Raw genomic sequence first — 17,789 nt, 5'->3', positions numbered from 1 at the left:
CGGTTCATGTCATTCTTTCTATACAGTAGTACTACTTTAGCTAAACTGGCTGTCGGAAAAAGTATGCTACTGGTCTCGATCTCGCTCTCTGTCCCCCGCTCGCGTTATTTTTTTCTGCAGCACAGGTTGGGGTTAGGTGCGTGTTGAGCATAATGGGGTTAGGGTTAGGGTTAGGGTTAAATAAAGACCCTTTTTTTTTTAAAGCCCCAATCTGTGCCGCAGAAAAAAATGACGCAGAAAAAAGGACGCCCCCCCCCCGCTCCGCCCAAGACCCCTTTATTAAGTTTTTATGCTATGAGTGAATTGGCTTTCAATGGCACATTGACGAGTTTGCTGAGGTTGGTCTATAACCACGCAGTATTCCTCCAAATAGAAAGTAGACCCCTGGCCCCCTCCCTCGCTTACCGGATGATGACAATAAATCACTTATATGTTAAGAAATTTAACCGATCATGAGTTCCTTTTTCTACTATATACGTGTGAGTCAAAAAAAGATTACACTCAGAGAATTGTCATTTATTTTAAAAACCAGCTAGGAACGAAAGGTTATCAAACATGTTTTGAAAGAGTGTTATATCCATAGAGATATATATTAATAAGTAGTATACATCTCTATGGTTATATCCCAGATATTCCTGCAATCATCTGCAAATTGGCAATGTACAAAATACAATGTGATCAAAGCGGTCTTTATCGTCGCAAATTTCAAAGAAAATAAAATCGACGCGAAAATGGCAGCGATCTCTGCTTTGCAAGCGTATGAAAGTGACGAAAGTGATGAAGACATTAGTGATAAGGAGGCCCATTCTGAAGATGTAACGGCACATCTTAGACCACTGGAAAAGAATCGGACGGTTCAATCACTGCAAGTGAAATTACAGTTGAATGCAGCACCAACTGTCGACGAAACGAGCGACGTGAGTATAGTGTGGTCCCACATGTCAGAATTGATGTCAGATTAAGTGTTAACTCCAGGAAGCTCCGACGCCGACGCCATCGCCAAAGGCGTCGGATCTTCAGCGGGTGCATAGAAAAACATTCAAACAGCGGGTTGGGCGACATTATCTCAAAATATGCAAAGGGAGTAAATACAAATTTGACTTACTAGGTTGCTCGACTCCTCTGGGCATCTGGCTGGCCACTTGAAATTATAATTTGAAGAAGTTTCTGATGGGGAAAAGGGGGTGATTCTTTGTCCTACCCTAGACTAGCCTTAAGGGCTCTCTCGAAATGTTTTTTTAATGATATTATTCGAGAGAGCCTTAAACGGCTCCCATACCCCTGCACGGAGAGGCATGTAAACAAAACTCAAAAGTGGTCCAAAATCACACTTTCGCGCACCCGACCAATATTGGACAGTGGCTTTGATAAATTTTGTCGTAGTTTTGGCCTTAATTACCGCTTTAATTTCAAAATCGGATCTAAAAATAACAAAATAAGAGCAATTTTCTTACCAGACCAATACAGCTCGGCTCCCTTTTCACGTGTACCGTGTGAATTCACGATGTCTACACAATGGTGATGACCTCTGACTAGCACTTCGTAAATGTGCTGCTTCCGTATAATGCGCTGAATAACACTCATACAGCGCATTATACGGAAGCAGCACAATTTACCCACAATTACGGAAGTGCCAGTCAGAGGTCATCACCATTGTGTAGACATCGTGAATTCACACGGTACACGTGAAAAGGGAGCTGAGCTGTATCGGTCTGGTAAGAAAATTGCTCTTATTTTGTTATTTTCAGATCCGATTTTGAAATTAAAGCGGTAATTAAGACCAAAACTACGACAAAATTTATCAAAGCCACTGTCCAATATTGGTCGGGTGCGCGAAAGTGTGATTTTGGACCACTTTTGAGTTTTGTTTACATGCCTCTCCGTGCAGGGGTATGAGAGCCGTTTAAGGCTCTCTCGAATAATATCATTAAAAAAACATTTCGAGAGAGCCCTTAAGGCTACCCTAGACTAGATCTAGACCTAGATCTAGGGCTGGCAAATTCATGCAAAAAAATATATTCAAAAAATTGATTTGAAAACACATCAGACAATTAGTCTGAACCGAGTCAGGAGCAAATTTGAAGAAATTATATTTTTAAATGTTGTAAAACCAAAGATAGATCTATAAGAAGAAAACTGACCAAGTATCTGTACTAAAAATCGTACATGTAAAATTGGTCGTAGGCATTCAACAGCTGAAAATGACGCGCACGGTTGCATTACGTGCGTTCTCGAATCCAAAATCATATCTCACACACACACTCTCGCCATACCGCGAATGGTCCGTCGTGGGGAGCTAGCCGGCTGAGAGTTTGCCAGCGATACCAACGCACCATCGGAGCTCCGCAGCACGCCATTTTATCAGAACTCGAAAGGTTCGAGGTGGGAAGGTGGCGGGCTAGCTTTTTGCCAAAAAAATGCTAGATCGTCTGCTGGCAAAGTGAAAATAACTACGATCGAGAACATCGTCGGTTTCTTAACTTTTCAGTGAGATAATTCTGAACTCTAATTGACACTTTACTTTATAATAAATTAAATTGACAAAGAAACCTCGGTAAATCTCTTATAATTATACAAAAGCTTGTTTATTTCTTCATTTGACATTTGTTTTCGAGCCATTTTTTCGTGCGCGAGTCAATGCAAACTATGTATTACCAAACTTTCAACACGCAAGGAACGGGGAACACTCGCGGACCTCGTATCAAATTCGTTGCAAAAAAAAATTTCAAGGGTGATTTTGAAGCAGTGAAGAAAATTGGCGCTGCGATGCGCAGAAATATACTTGAAAGAAACTAAACAAATCACACCTGAATTTTCAGAAAATCGTATTTGTATTACCGAGCCTAGTTGTGAGTTGTTTATAACTCAGATTTTATGAAGATTTGTCAGAAAAAAAATGTCAATTTTTTCCGTTTAGTAGTCATTTCTAGGCTAATATTTAAAAAGTTGCATCAGTAATGGGCCCGATGTTTCTCTCCTTGTACTCGCATGTTATTTCTACATAGATTAAACATAGGATGGTTAGGGGTAAGACCGGATAACATTATAAAAAAGATATATCCTTCCACCCTCCCATATCCAAGTTTTGGGCTGATTATTGCCGACCCACTGCAGCAAGGCCATTCAGATGTTCGTACGCGAGCGAAGCGCCCTCTAGTGCCATATGAATGTGCCTACCTACCCCGACGATTCTTCCATGTTGTATCTTCGACTCAACATGGCGAAGAGAAAGTACGCATGCGCTGAAGCTCATTCCCCACTTGATTTGAAAAATACGAAGTTAAGAAAGTTGAGAGTGCATAAATTGATTTTAAATGATTGTTGACTTGGAATGAATGAAGGATTTTGTTTGGCATTTCCTCCTCCTCCTCCTCCTCCTCCTCCTCCTCCTCCATATAGCATTAGCAGCATGTTTCTTTTTACTTACATGCACACATCACTGTTTTTACTGGATATAATTTAGAAATTGTACACCCTTTTGTTGTCTGTTACTTCACCTGCTGTCACAACACATCTCATCCCAGTATAGCTTGGAAAAGCTGCTTCAGGGATTACCTCATCAAGTATCCAGCTCCTTCTCCTCCTCCTCCTTTTTTTTTGTTGGTACTCCTCTTTCTCCTTCTCCTCCTTCATCTTTTTCTTCTTTTTCCTTTTCTTCTTTTGTGTACATTTAAATGTAACTCAGAACTCTATACCATATCAAAGGTTGTATTATAACTCTAATAATAATTTTTGTCACAAACTTGTTCTTTTAATTCACATTTTTCTCTTCTTCCTGCCATCTAAGTGTATCAATTACCAGAACATGGAAACAAAAAATGAACATATTTAATTAAGGGTCCAAATATAGGCCTATACTTACTTATGCTCTAAATTATTATTTGCTTAATAACTTTAATGTTCTGTTGTCTCTTTTACCTCCTTTCCAGTATGGTACTAACCCTTACCAGCCCCTAGATCCATCTACAAAGACAGTGTCTTATAATCCTCAGTATGAGCAGATGTACAAGCCACAGGTAAGTAATAATTATAATGATGATGATGATGATGATGATGATGATGATGATGATGATGATGATGATGATGATGATGATGATGATGATGATGATGATGATGATGATGATGATGATGATGATGATGAAGGAGGATGATGATGATGATGATAATAATGATGGTGATTATGAGGATAATAATAATGACAGTAAAAAATAATAATAATAGTAACAAAAATGATAATAATTATGGTAGTCATATAATGATGGAAATGATGTGGTCTTATTTTATCAAGTGTAGCCTTATCACTATTAACACTGTTTTTCCTGAGAATCATATTATTACCTTTGCTTTAGCCATGCTACCATGCTATATTTAAAGGTGATAGTATTTTCAACAGGAATTGACGTTAAAATGAAAGCATTTGCCAATATTTAATTCAATTCCTGTTAAATTGATATCTTACTTTAGCATTCAGCTTGGATCAATAGGCTGTCTTTATTCAGAATAATAGATAATACATAGTGCCGTGAAGTTTTTTTAAAATAAAACAATTATATCCTTTTAATGTTTTATTATTGTATTTTCCTGTCCTTTAGGCTGGTCCTGCTAACCCCTTCAGGACTCAGCAACAGGCTGCTGCTAAGAATACTCTAGCTGGTTACGTGGAACCTGCCCATCTAAATCCCTTCCATTTTGAGAACCAGAGAAGAACATTCTCAAGCTATGGTAGGAAATAGAATCTTGCAATTGAGTTTTCATACTGTTGTAACTAAGATTCATGAATAATATGAAAAGAAAATGTATGTTCCATCATAAAATGATTGTTTTTATACTTCCATGTATTTATTAAACAAATATGATGACTGTGGCCAAGATATGCTTTCGACAGATTTAGTTGGCCCTGAAAAGGCCAACTAGTTCGTTTGTACCTTGTTTTTGTTTTGTCTTTATTTAAATTCATATGATTTGACTGCAGGCAGGAGATTTCGCTCTTAAGATCATGATGGTTATTAGAACTGTACAATATTTTTTACACTTGTATACACTTCTTGTTTATTCTCCATTTCCTCGTCAGGTTTTGCTGTTGATCCCAGCACTGAGACGGGTGGGAAACATATTGTGTCCAATAAAGAGGGAACCGAGCCGGAAGAAGGTAGGAATAGTTATATTTTGAAGAACAACTATAACAGCAACAACAGCAGCAGCAGCAAAAACATTATGGGAAATTCAATTATTCTGTGTATTTTGACACTAATGTGCACGTTTGGTAGGACAGTGAACCAAATATCTCATTCAGTGGCTGCTGAGCAGTGGTCCAAAGAATGAAAATATTTTGAACTGATTGTGAATTACTTCACATTGTGGAACATGGCCATTAAAATAATTTGAAAAATACTTGGATGAAAGGAAAAGTGATATTGATTTAACAAGGAAAAACTCTGATACCATATGACTTTGCTAAATGCACTGAACCATGCCCTATGCTGTACCATAGTGTACATCCTTTACATGAACAAAATATATTAATCAGATTCTATTTTAATGAACAATGTTTCGATCGAACTGAATTTCTCTTATTACCCAACATTCACAAAATATTCTTTGGGGTTTCATTTATTTATTTTAGATAATTCTTATAGTATTGATCAACTTAAGGCTCCATTTTTTCTGACATGCATTACTAATACAAAAAAGATGAAGGCAACTACATGCATGTGTCTGAAGAAAGCCATTCTAGTTTAAAAATGTAGGTAATACTTGCAAATCTGTATGTTTTTATCCAAATTGGGCTTGTCCTAGTCTTTTACAATACATCTGCTATATTGCATTATATCACTATGTTATTACTTGCGCAGGTAAAACAGTCTTTGAGTCGGTAGAGTTAAGGGAAGCTGACAAACGTAAGAGAGTGAAGAACAGAAATGCTTCAGACATCGAGGGCTTTGAGGGTCCTTGGGGGAAGTATGTGGACGAGAAGACTGTAGCAAAGCCTTCTGAGGTAGGTGTTACTCTATTCTAAATAATCTATTTACCTATAAACTATTTGTGGTGATGTCGTGGTGGAGTGGTTTATTCACTTGACTCTCAATCTAAGGGTTGAGGGTTCAAATCTCAGCCAGGCAAGACATTAATCCACATTTGCCATTCTTCACCCAGGAGTAAAAGGGATACCTGGCTGGGGTAATAATTGCAGGGCCCTCAGGAAGAAAAGCTCTGATGCTGACGAGCCCTCCCTGGCTGGGTAAACTAAATTATTATTATTATTACCTCATTAAAAATTGAGGTCCCGCGTTGCTTAATTGGTATTATCTGTGACATATTGTTTTTATCATTGGTCTAAGCAGAGCTGTGAACCTTATACAAGGATATCCTTGGTTCAAAGCCAAGTTTGTTGTTGATGTTTATGAAGTAGGCAAAGGTCCACAATTCTGTAGGATAAGACTTGGAGCTTCATTGGATGGTTTGCTTATAATTCAAAGGCCTTTCGTATCTAATTAGGGATATGAAAAGCTACAATGGTATGGATTCATGACCCTTCATACACTTGATTTCTGAAAAGATCTTCTGCAAAAGAAAATGCATTCCATTCTGCACCTTAAATCAACTTCTGCTGAATACTTCCTAATTTGTGTATGTATTTTGTGTAATTTGTCATCTTTAAAATCATAAAAGGTAAGGTAAGGTACATGAAAAGTTGGAATATTTCCATGTTATTTTGTATTGGAAGAGCAGACAGAGCTAGGTGAAACCCTTCCATTTTGCACCTGAAATGGAATCAATTTCTGCTGAACACTTGCTTATTTTTGATGTATTTTGTGATTTGTAATCTTTAAAATCATAAAAGATAAAGTATGGAACATATATATTTTTTTTCTTGTTATTTTTTATAGGAAGAGCAGACAGAGTTAGATGAGATCCTTGCTAAGAGAGCTAAAAGAGGCAAGAAGGTGGATGATAAACCAGCAGAAGAGAAGACTACGCTGCACAGTAAGTCGTACGAGCAGATAATAATAATACTTATAATAATAGTGGCTACTTGTATAGAGCACAGGTCCACCTTTTAAGGAGCTTAATGTTGCCTCAGTGTAAAACTGAAAAGCTCCTAAGCAGGATACACATCAAAGAGCTTTACAGGACCTACACATGTTACGGGGTTCCAGGAGTTATTCTAAAAATGGACAAAACGAGAGTGAAGCATCAGCTAAAACAATGTGATGCCAGCCCAGCAGCTACCAATTCCTTATCTCCCATTCTGGGTTGGGTTGTTCTATGTTTTGTGAGGGGTGTTCAATCAACAAAAAATGAGGGGGGGGGGGGTACATTTTCAAGGGCACAACACACATTTTTATCAAATTTAAAGTATGTGTAGGTTTTCACAACAATATATTACCAACTTTTTGTCTGTTTTGAGAAGGAGTTTGACGTAATATTAAGTTTATGTTGTTGTTTGTAGCTCAGTATATTCTTATGAAATTCCTGTAGGTATGTCTATCCCTCCCCTCCCCCCCCCCCCCCCCAAAAAAAAAAATGGATTAAAGAAACTTTCAGAATGAAAACAAAATAGGAATACACAGCCTTTTGATTATTGCATGAAATAATTTAGATTAACAAAATATTCTTTCCTTTTTTAAAATTAATGAATGTCTTGATACATAGACCGGTTATGCTCTGATTAAAAAACCTGAAGAATGTTAAATAACTATCACATTCCCCAAGACTAGACGTTGATTTTGGGTCAGACCGGTTAACAAATCCTCAGTCAAACGACCAATGTTTGATAGATCAACCATTCAAACAACCTCCAACTAATCAACCAAACTACCTCGCTTTTCTTTTCCGCCTACCAGTCAAGGATGCCTACGACTACCAGGGTAGATCCTACCTTCACATACCCCAAGACCTGGACGTGGATCTCAAGTCTGAGCTGCCTCCAGAGAAGTGCTACCTGCCCAAGAAGGCCATCCACCAGTGGACCGGACACACCAAGGGCGTGGCAGCGATCAGGCTCTTCCCTGGCTCCGGCCATCTTCTGCTCTCCTGCGGGATGGACAGTAAAATCAAGGTACTACTATTATACAAATAATACACAGCAGTGAGGGCATTAGTAAGAACAGTCTATCATGCCTGAGGTGATAGCTGAGGGTGTTTGGACTGTTTGAAAGGTACTGAGTGTGGGTAATTTTACTAATGCCCGAACAAAATGATGTGTATTATTTGTTTTATAAGATTATGTTTTGTTTGTTTTATAAAATAATTTTGCTAATGACTGGTCATTAGCATTTGATAATGACCGGTCATTATCAAAATTACGTGTTAGGCAAAATAAATGCCTGGTCATGTGTACACTCTCAATCAAATATTTGATGAGGATCCACGTCATCATCTTATAAACCTTATTATAAACAAAGAAATCCGAGTGAATCTGTCCCTTTAAAGAAGTTTTATTTTGTTGTGTTAACTAGCAGTATCATATATATATATATATATATATATAGCTTGTAATGACATTTTAGATGATATTGCGGATTTATGTTTAATCAGCATGACTAATACAATGTTATTCCCTCATCCATCCAAAAATAAAACTCACAAATGGCTAAATACATCAGCTTTGCCACATCAATTAGGCATGATTGATAATATTCTTTGACTGTTCAATTGTTCCACTGACAAAATAAGAAGGCTAAGATGGTATTACATTTATAATTTTGAAAAACTTGTCATTTTGAATGGGTAAAAGTGTTATTAACATCTGATCATTTTTCATTACTTCAAAGATATTTTGCTTATTTTCCAATAGAATTATTTTTTAAATGAACCTTATGAGATGTTGCACAAAAGTTCATTGTTATGCAACTTTTGCTCATTGTGCTCATGCTTTCAGTGTAATTAATAAAATTCAAAACTATATTTAAAAAAAAAAAATTCATGTGTTATTTTTGTATAATATTATGATGAATTGAATTCTTGTTGTTTGTAGATTTGGGAGGTTTACAACCAGAGGAGATTAGTCAGAACTTACACAGGTCACAAACAGGCCGTCAGAGATATATGCTTCAACAACGATGGAACAAAGTTTCTCAGTGCTGCCTACGATCGTTACATCAAGCTTTGGGACACAGAAACAGGTTTGTTACCTTTGCTTTTTTATCACAAGTCAGAATGTTCCATACTTCTCAGTTTTGAACTGCTTAAAGCCCTACTGCACTATTTATAGCTACTTGTGCCCTCTATATAACAAACAATGCCTAATCGGTAGCCGTTGGTCCCCCATGGTCCCCATTTTCTTACGCAGGGAGGTCTAATCCCTCCTGGCCAAATTAGTGTGGATAGGCTTTAAAGTTTTGTCCTTATACAGAAAAGAACAAACATATCTTTGTTATAAGGGGTTCATCAGATAACGTTTTGTAAAAAACCTATGTGAGTTATGCTGTATCTTGTAATGGGATGATCGTAAAAAGTTTGAGATCCCTGTAAGGTTTTGGTGGCCATTTGCCCTTGGACCCTTGTTAGAGTAAAGTCCTTCTTAGCGACCCAAAGGCATTTACTTATCTCAATTCACTTTTACCCAGTTAAACCCAGAAAAAAAAATCCCAAAGTCCTATGAAACTATATAGAGATGTTACACATCACATTGCATAATCTGACATGGAAAATACAAAAATAGAATTTTGTTCTTGTTAGTGTTGTCTTCATTGTTATCCATTTGATTTTATTTATTTATTACTGTTCGATTTTCTTTTTCTTTTGCAGTTTTACAAATATATAACAAACAAAACATTTAACATTTTACACATGACCAAAGAATATATGTAGAATAAAGTAAGGCTGGCTGTAACAAATCGAAAACATCAAACTTATACCATATTTTGTATTTCATTGCAGGGGAGTGTATTGAGAAGTTTACGAGTCGTAAGGTTCCGTACTGTGTGAAGTTCAACCCAGAGGAGGACAAACAGCACATCTTTGTGGCTGGCATGTCAGACAAGAAAATTGTACAGGTGGGTTGACAGTAATACTTAGACTTAGATCATCCTTGAGGGGGGGGGGGATCCACAAAACATGTCATCAGTAAAAAATGACAGTTTTTGTTATAAGCTACTGAAATCCTTGCTTCTGATTGGTTATCAGCAGATTTGTCACTGATTTTTGTCATTGAAAAAAGGCTTTGTGAAACGGGCCCTGTACCGGTGAGCACATTGGGCAGCAAGCTTTCTCCGATGTCTTTGATCAGCCGGTGTTCTATCAAAGTCGTGCCATTCTAGATTCATCGCCTTCAGATCATCTTGGAAGGTTCTTCGCCCGGTGATCCTGGGCCTTCTCTTTTGCATTTTCCCTTCTGTAAGGATCCACCACAGAGGAGGTTTAGAGTGCAGTTGGTCTGGAAGATGTAGAATTTTAAAAAAAATTTAAGGAAAAAATAAAAATGAGAAAAGAGAAAGCTTACAGTAATAGCAAATAGTGGGTTTTTTATTAAAGGGAGCCTAGTTGAATATTAAATAGAATCAGTTAATGGACATGGGTTCAAGTTTTAACACATTGGTGTTTTCATATTTCTATAGTTTTCATGACTTAAACTCTTCTACAGTATCTTTTTCTTCTTTGTATAATTTTTAAATAAGCTATTGAATTTCCTATGTCTCTTAGAGAGAAATTAAGAAGAATAAAACAAGTAATGGTGTACTCGTAATACATTTTACGAGGTTTTAATGTGGGTAAAATCATAGGGATGATGTAATATAGCATGCTTTAAAATTGAGAAATACAACTCAAACCTTAAAATTTCACAATCTCCTTTTGCTCTTACAGTGGGACATAAGAAGCAACGAGATCGTTCAGGAGTACGATCGCCACTTGGGAGCCGTCAACACCATCACGTTCGTCGATAACAACAAACGCTTTGTGACGACCTCGGACGACAAGAGTCTGAGGGTGTGGGAATGGGATATTCCTGTAGATTTTAAGTACATCGCAGACCCCAGCATGCACAGTATGCCCAGCGTCTCTCTCAGTCATAATGGTGAGTAAAAGGATGGAAGTAGATGGATATGTATACTAGAATTGAGAATTTGCTTTAATGTCATCACGCGTATTGCAATTATTATGATTTTAAATGCTTTTTTTTTTTTAAGGTAGGTTGATATGTACCTTAGAATTGACAATTTTTCTTATATTGTTGTCACACTTATTTCAATTATTATGATTTTAAATGCTGTAACTTTTTGTTGAAGGTAGATGGATATGTACATTTAAATTAGAAATTTTCTTTTATTGTTGCCATGGTGATTAAAATTGTTAAGATTTCAAGTGTTTACCCCAAAAATACTTATGTACCATCAGTAGAGAGTTGGTGAAAGGAAGAGGAAAGTTGTATGAATACGGAAACCTAGAGATGATGTGGTATAGTGGTTCGTTCACTTCACTCTCAATTCAAGGGTTGAGGATTCAAATCTCAGCCCGTGTGACAGATATAAGTGCTACGTGAGAAGCCATCATCATTGCTGTTGTTACTATAAGTAATAATTTTGTCTCGAGTAACATGTTTGGATTTAATGTTACACGTTGCTATATCACACCACGTTATTTTATTTACCAGGTAAATGGCTGGGTTGCCAGGCGATGGACAATCAGATCGTGATCTACAGCGCCATCAACAGGTTCAGACAGAACAGGAAAAAGATCTTCAAAGGTCACATGGTTGCTGGTTATGCCTGCCAGATGGACTTTGCTCCTGATATGAGGTAAGTGGTCATTATTTGATTTGATTTGATTTGATTTATTTATTTCTGTTCGATTTTCTTTTTCTTTTGCATTTTTACAAATATATAACAAACAAACATTGCAAATTTACACATGACAAAAGAATATATGTAGAATAAAGTAAGGCTGGCTGTAACTAATCGAAAACATCAAACAGGAGGGTTGACAAAGTAAGCAAAGCTTGATAGTATGACTACCCTCAAAGGATACATAATAATACAAATATGGAGGAACAAAATATTGGTAAAAGGGGAAAAAGACAGAAAAAAGAAGAAAAACAGAAAGAGGGGATGCACATCAAGATTCACAGATGTACGTGGTAGTTGGATTTCAATTTGCTATATAAAGATAAAAAAGAAGATGCAAATATGAATATTGAGTGGCCAACTTGGGATATAATAGAATGAGAAGACTCGCGAGGTTCGGACAATATTTGTTTTACCTGACTGCTAAGAAAGCATGTGTATGCTTGTAAGTAAGCGACCAGGGGACCGATGGCTTTAAGTCCTCTCCAAGGGACTTGGAAAAGAGAATTAATGTGTTATACCAAAGGGCACTGGCACATCGACTTGCTTTTGATCCGAGGACCTCCCGGATACGAGACCACTGGGCCATCGTGCCACCAAAGTGCAGTATTGGTAGGCGCCAGAGCAATAAGAAAATACACTCGGATCCTTTTTTTGTGTGTGGATTAAATGACAAATTCAGAGCAAATATTGTACAAGAAATCCACTGTATGTAACGTTTAAATAAAAATAGATGATGATATATGTTGTTGAAAATGCATGCTTACCATCTTATATTTACAGTTACGTTGTTTCTGGAGATGCCGATGGCAAATTGAATGTATGGGACTGGAAGAGCACAAAACTGTACACGAAGCTGAAAGCGCACGACGGTGTGTGTATCGGCTGTCTGTGGCATCCGCATGAAACATCAAAAGTGATAACGTGTGGCTGGGATGGACTCATCAAACTCTGGGACTGAGACAATAACTGTGCATTTTCAGTGAACTTGAAAGCTTTGATGGAGACCAACTTTATATTCGAGTATATTGGACTGTGAAGGAGAAGTGCTCATATCCACAGGTTGGAGTTGCAGAAAGTTTGTCAGCTTATATTCTCATCATCACGCTGTACACCCTGACGCCAACTTGACGACCCGAAAGAAACAGAGACAGATTTGTGAGCATCATCCTGTATACACAGCACATGTTCTCGTACATTATATCAAATGGTGCCAACAAGAAACTGAGTGTGTGGGACTACATAATGGAAATATTGGACAGTTGAGTTGGAGGCTGTTTGAGATTTTCTGTCTGCATATATATATATATATATATGAAACGGGTGAAATATAGATTTAGGTAGATCTTGCCTATATTGGAGATTTCCTGAAGTCCATTCCAGCAATTAGGTTTGGGGTCATGTTTTACATAAATCTGTTTGATCAGAAGCTTAAGCTTGAATAAGATTATTTGACAGGTATACATGCATTGTACAATTAATGCACTCTTCATGCATTGTCTTTATACAAATAGACAGCATTACCAACATTGCAAAATGCATGCTAACCATATAATTTGATTTCAATTTCCAATCATAAATATCTTGTTAATCAGACAGTCGATCTGCTTTTAAAATTCATGGGGTTCCTGACTGACCTAAAGGTTTATAATTATCATTGTAGCATGAGCTAAATCCAGGATTTTGTTTCAGAATCTGAGACAAAGAGACCCAATCCCTTCAAAATGATTCACACAAAGTCTTTTTTAGGATTCTGGCATAGACATGTATTATTTACAGACTTCACCAGTACCAACTGTGTCTCATACTCTAGGTTTATTCTCTCATGTAAAACCCCATATATATAATTGACATTGCAATCAATACATACAAACTTTGAGTTAAGTATGGGCCTAAGAAACCTGACTAATAATGCAGGAAATGTTAAAGGGGGGTGTAGCATGGCAAATACTGATTAACGCCATCTACGACTGACAGACTGAAGTTCTCTTCATGCTTCGGTTTCGCATATGTTGCATGCACGTGAATACTGCAGTCGCGTTGTCCGTAGTCGTATTATACCTGATTGGTCCCAAGTCAGGCCACGGGAAAGACACATAGTCTCGTCATGCTACACCCCTTTTAAGAGGACTTGAAAACCACTGATTAATACTTTGCAGCCATGTTGAATTTCATACCTTTGGCTTCCAAGAGAATGGCGTTAATTATTTAATGACATGTGCTTGAAAGGTCAATTTTCAATTTTAATTCGTTCCAATAGTCCCATATCACCAGAATGCCCTAATCAGTGCTTGTAATATAAATCAGGGTTCAGTGACACAAAGATGAACTCCATATTTTACCAAAATGAGTGTTTGATATCAAACTGTGGGCTTTCCAGGTAACACAAAAACTCAACTCCACCCAACACCCCATTGAAGTCAATGGCTAGTGAAACATAGACTTAAAGCCCAAGTGGACCTCTATCTTTAAACCCCTTTTTCTCAAAAATGGCCAAAGTGGAGTCACGTCTTTGTGTCACTGACCCCTCAAAATGTATTTATTTGTTTACTGGGCAGTCATAAATTGAAGGACATTATTGATGATATAAATTGAGTAAAAGAACATTGATACCATGTGCAGGCGGTTAGATGATAATACTTGTACAATATTTTGTATTAAAAACTATGTTTTTACTAGTAAACACTTTCTGTTTTTAGCTGGATCATGTTTTATTTTTGAGTACAGCAATAAGCCCTTGTCACAATCAGTTAGCTGAGGTATCTTTACATGAAATGACCACTAGAAAGGGAGGGAGGTGGAGAGCTAGAGGCGGAGGGGAGAAAGTTAGGGGAGAGAGAGGGGGAGAAAGTGAGGAGAGGGGGAGGGGTATAGTTAGAATAATAGATGAAGAAAGAAGGGAAAGAGATGGAAAGACAGGGAGGGATAGAGTGAATACCCTAAGTGAGTTAAAGAGACACAGAGAGAGAAGGGGAAAAAAGAGACGGGGGAGAAAATATCTAAGAGAAAATGGAAATATTCAAACCTTAAACCAACAATGCAATAAACTTCAGACCCTTGATATGGTTTCTTGAATATAGGTATACTGACTGGCATTTTCAGCTCTCAACCCGACTGTACCCTAATAAGGCCGGGGGGCCATTATGCCCCCCCCCCTCCACGATTTTTCTGATTGCTCGGGAACGCATATGGATGGCGCCCCGCCGCTCATTAACTTTTTTCTTTCGAGTCTTGCGCAATTTTTAAAGGTTACAAGGTCACGTGACCTTTTGTCTTTGCAAGTCAGCCCGAAAATCGCTCATTTTCGTGATTTGTGTACAAAACAAATGGAAAAGTCATTTTTCCTAAAAACAGATCAAACATGGGTTATTGGGTCTTGTTTTAAGTTTAGGTGGTTGTTTTGGGAGTCAAAATAGTTGAATTGTAGTAAGAAATGAAATAAAACAACAAAAACAATGAAATACATACGTTAAAAAAACAATGAAATACATAAGAAATTATCAAAACAAGGGATAACATAAGGAATAAGCTGGCTCTCCCAAAAAAATTTGTCGTATTATTATTCAGAGTGGTCTAATAAATATATGTAGCGAAAAAGAATGCTTGAATATGAATAATATATGACTTATGGGTAAAAATGTGATTTTTATGACTTTATTTGCATAAATTACCATAAATATGCAAATGAGTGAATTTTTCAAAAAATTCAAATTTTCATATTATTATATACACTTCACCTGACATGCGTGCAAATTTTCGAGGTAATCGGCCCCTTCGCGGTCGAGATCTTAAGGGGGGCCATAATGCCCGGCCGTACTAAGACCTCAAATAGCCCGGCCTTTTTAGGGTTAATGTGACTACCATACCCATTCTAACAATCCGTCATATGACGACACATATTGCACATTCGGCAAGCGGGAACGCGTCAACGGAAAATGACATTTGACAAATAGGCTTCCTTTTTAAGTCAAGACGGTAAAAGGGTAATGCAGTTTTTATGACTAGTCATAAAAGGACATTAAACTCGCGTTTTATTGAGTTATTGGTGTAGAGTTTATAATTCAGCCTCCGTTGTTTGAAATTTATTAATATACCACCTCCCTGCCTGGTACAGAAGGCATTTAAAGCCAGTTCGGATCTAAAATAAGCGAAATGTCAAATTATCTCTCGGTAAAAGCATTGAGAAATGTCACATGATGAAGTTAGTTTATAGAATATATAGTAGAATGTATCTATCAACCTATTTAGATATACTAGTAATGTAAACTATTGCTTGGAAATGATAGCAAATTTACCATTTCGACAATGATCTAAATAAATGGCGGGTTGAAACATTCATTTTCTTTGCCATTTTCATTTTAATTTGCAAATTATTTAACTAACATGAGATTCTTTAACAAAATGTGAAAGAGAAGTATTTCTTTCGCTGTCTTTTACACCCTACTCTCTTTCTCTCTTTCTCTCTTTCTCTCTCTCTTTCTCTCTCTCTCTCTCTCTCTCTCTCTCTCTCTCTCTCTCTCTATCTATCTCTCCTCGTCATCTTAGTCGTCCTCGCCCCATTCTTTCAACACATTTCCCTTCCCTTGCTCTTCTGTACCTAGACCTATTATTCATCCATTCATTCAATAAATTGATGAACTTTCCACTTTAAAAACACCATTCGGTCTAAGATTTAAAGATAAATACATTAAAGATTTTTTCAAGCATCATTTGAGGTACTGCTTTCTTCTATAAATATTATCCTTTTGTTATGTAATGAAATACAACAGGCACAATCAAATTAATTTCCAGTTGCAACTTCCAGTACACTTGCATATTATACAGTTCGCATTTTGTATATACGCTGGAGAACGTGTTGAAACGTGAGATATTGACAACATCTGTGAGACTGACGATCATCAAATCATGAAATAACAAATCAGAACAACAGAAAGTAACAAAACACCATCGTCATCTGCGACCTAAATACCGTTAGACTAAAACAATTATTAACACCTAGCTTAAAACCAAAGGCCGAGACACAATGCAATGACTATATCCAGCTTCGATCGGTGTTTCTATATATTATGTGCACGCTCGTGTATCAATTTATGGAAGGTCATGGAAAAAAGCTAGCGTGGGAAAGTGAAAATTATTTCTAAGTTTAGGTCCTCAAGAAGAATGGGCCATTTAAACAACAAAAAGTGCAGTCGTAGAGTGGGGAATTTTAGAAAGTTTAGTGAATCAGTACGGGATCGATTTTAGGGCGTTTGTAATGCGTCGCTTTCCGCTCTGTGCTGCCCTAGATTGGCTGAATAGTTTCACACTTCAGCATAGCTCGAGATACAGCCCTCGACCTCGGGCTGTTTTATCGGAGATGTGTACATGAGAGCTGCTATAGTCAACTTAATTGGTTAACAAAAGAAAGGAAGTAAAACAAAGTAACGGAAGAGTATATTCATTAAAAAAAAAAGACGATTATTAAAGGGGGTATATATAAAACTAAGTAATGATAACTTTGGGAGGTGCCATGTGTCTAGTCATGGAAGGGGCACTGAAATCATTGAAGGGGCGGGGGGAGGGGCACACATCGACTCCGACATCGCCCTCAATGTGGATGAAATTGGTTTTTAACAAGTCCATCGATTAGAGGTAAGGGGCTTGAGAGGTCCATTTTATCTCCCTTTAGCGGTTCTTTTCACCTATACCCCGCTTTCACTATTATTTCACCGCTTTTTCATCCAGGGGTGTAGTGCCCCCGTGGCCAGATAACTTTCGGCAGTACTATGGATAGGAGAGAGAGAGAGAGAGAGAGAGAGAGAGAAAAAGAGAGATTATTTATGATAAATAACCATATAGTAAGCAAACACTGAAAGGGTAATATCTTTGTTGTTATCTTCAAGGACTAAATCTAAAATGATTGTTTTAAACTTCAACGGACTTTTTTTTTTACATTGTATATCGTTTTAATCTGAAACCCTTTGCTATTTGATTTATTTCTAGCCTGACCTATTTTTAGTATCAAGA

General features: G+C 37.2%; 1 protein-coding gene across 1 annotated transcript; it reads left to right on the top strand.

Annotated features, from left to right (window-relative positions):
• The first annotated feature begins 698 nt into the window (after positions 1-698).
• Positions 699-14,468, top strand: LOC115928213 (pre-mRNA-processing factor 17-like). Its single transcript, XM_030995174.1, has 12 exons — positions 699-917; positions 3,930-4,016; positions 4,593-4,722; positions 5,072-5,149; positions 5,853-5,995; positions 6,888-6,984; positions 7,845-8,059; positions 8,978-9,125; positions 9,883-9,998; positions 10,807-11,017; positions 11,594-11,738; positions 12,567-14,468. Exons 1-12 carry the CDS (start codon positions 732-734, stop codon positions 12,742-12,744), a joined length of 1,734 nt encoding a protein of 577 aa, XP_030851034.1. The 5' UTR covers positions 699-731; the 3' UTR covers positions 12,745-14,468.
• Positions 14,469-17,789: the final 3,321 nt, after the last annotated feature.

The sequence above is a fragment of the Strongylocentrotus purpuratus genome, unplaced genomic scaffold (assembly GCF_000002235.5).
Source record: "Strongylocentrotus purpuratus isolate Spur 01 unplaced genomic scaffold, Spur_5.0 spur5_scaffold_21, whole genome shotgun sequence".
NCBI lineage: Eukaryota > Metazoa > Echinodermata > Echinoidea > Camarodonta > Strongylocentrotidae > Strongylocentrotus > Strongylocentrotus purpuratus.
Note: the sequence above shows the minus strand (reverse complement) of the source record. Positions and strands in the feature narration are given on the sequence as shown.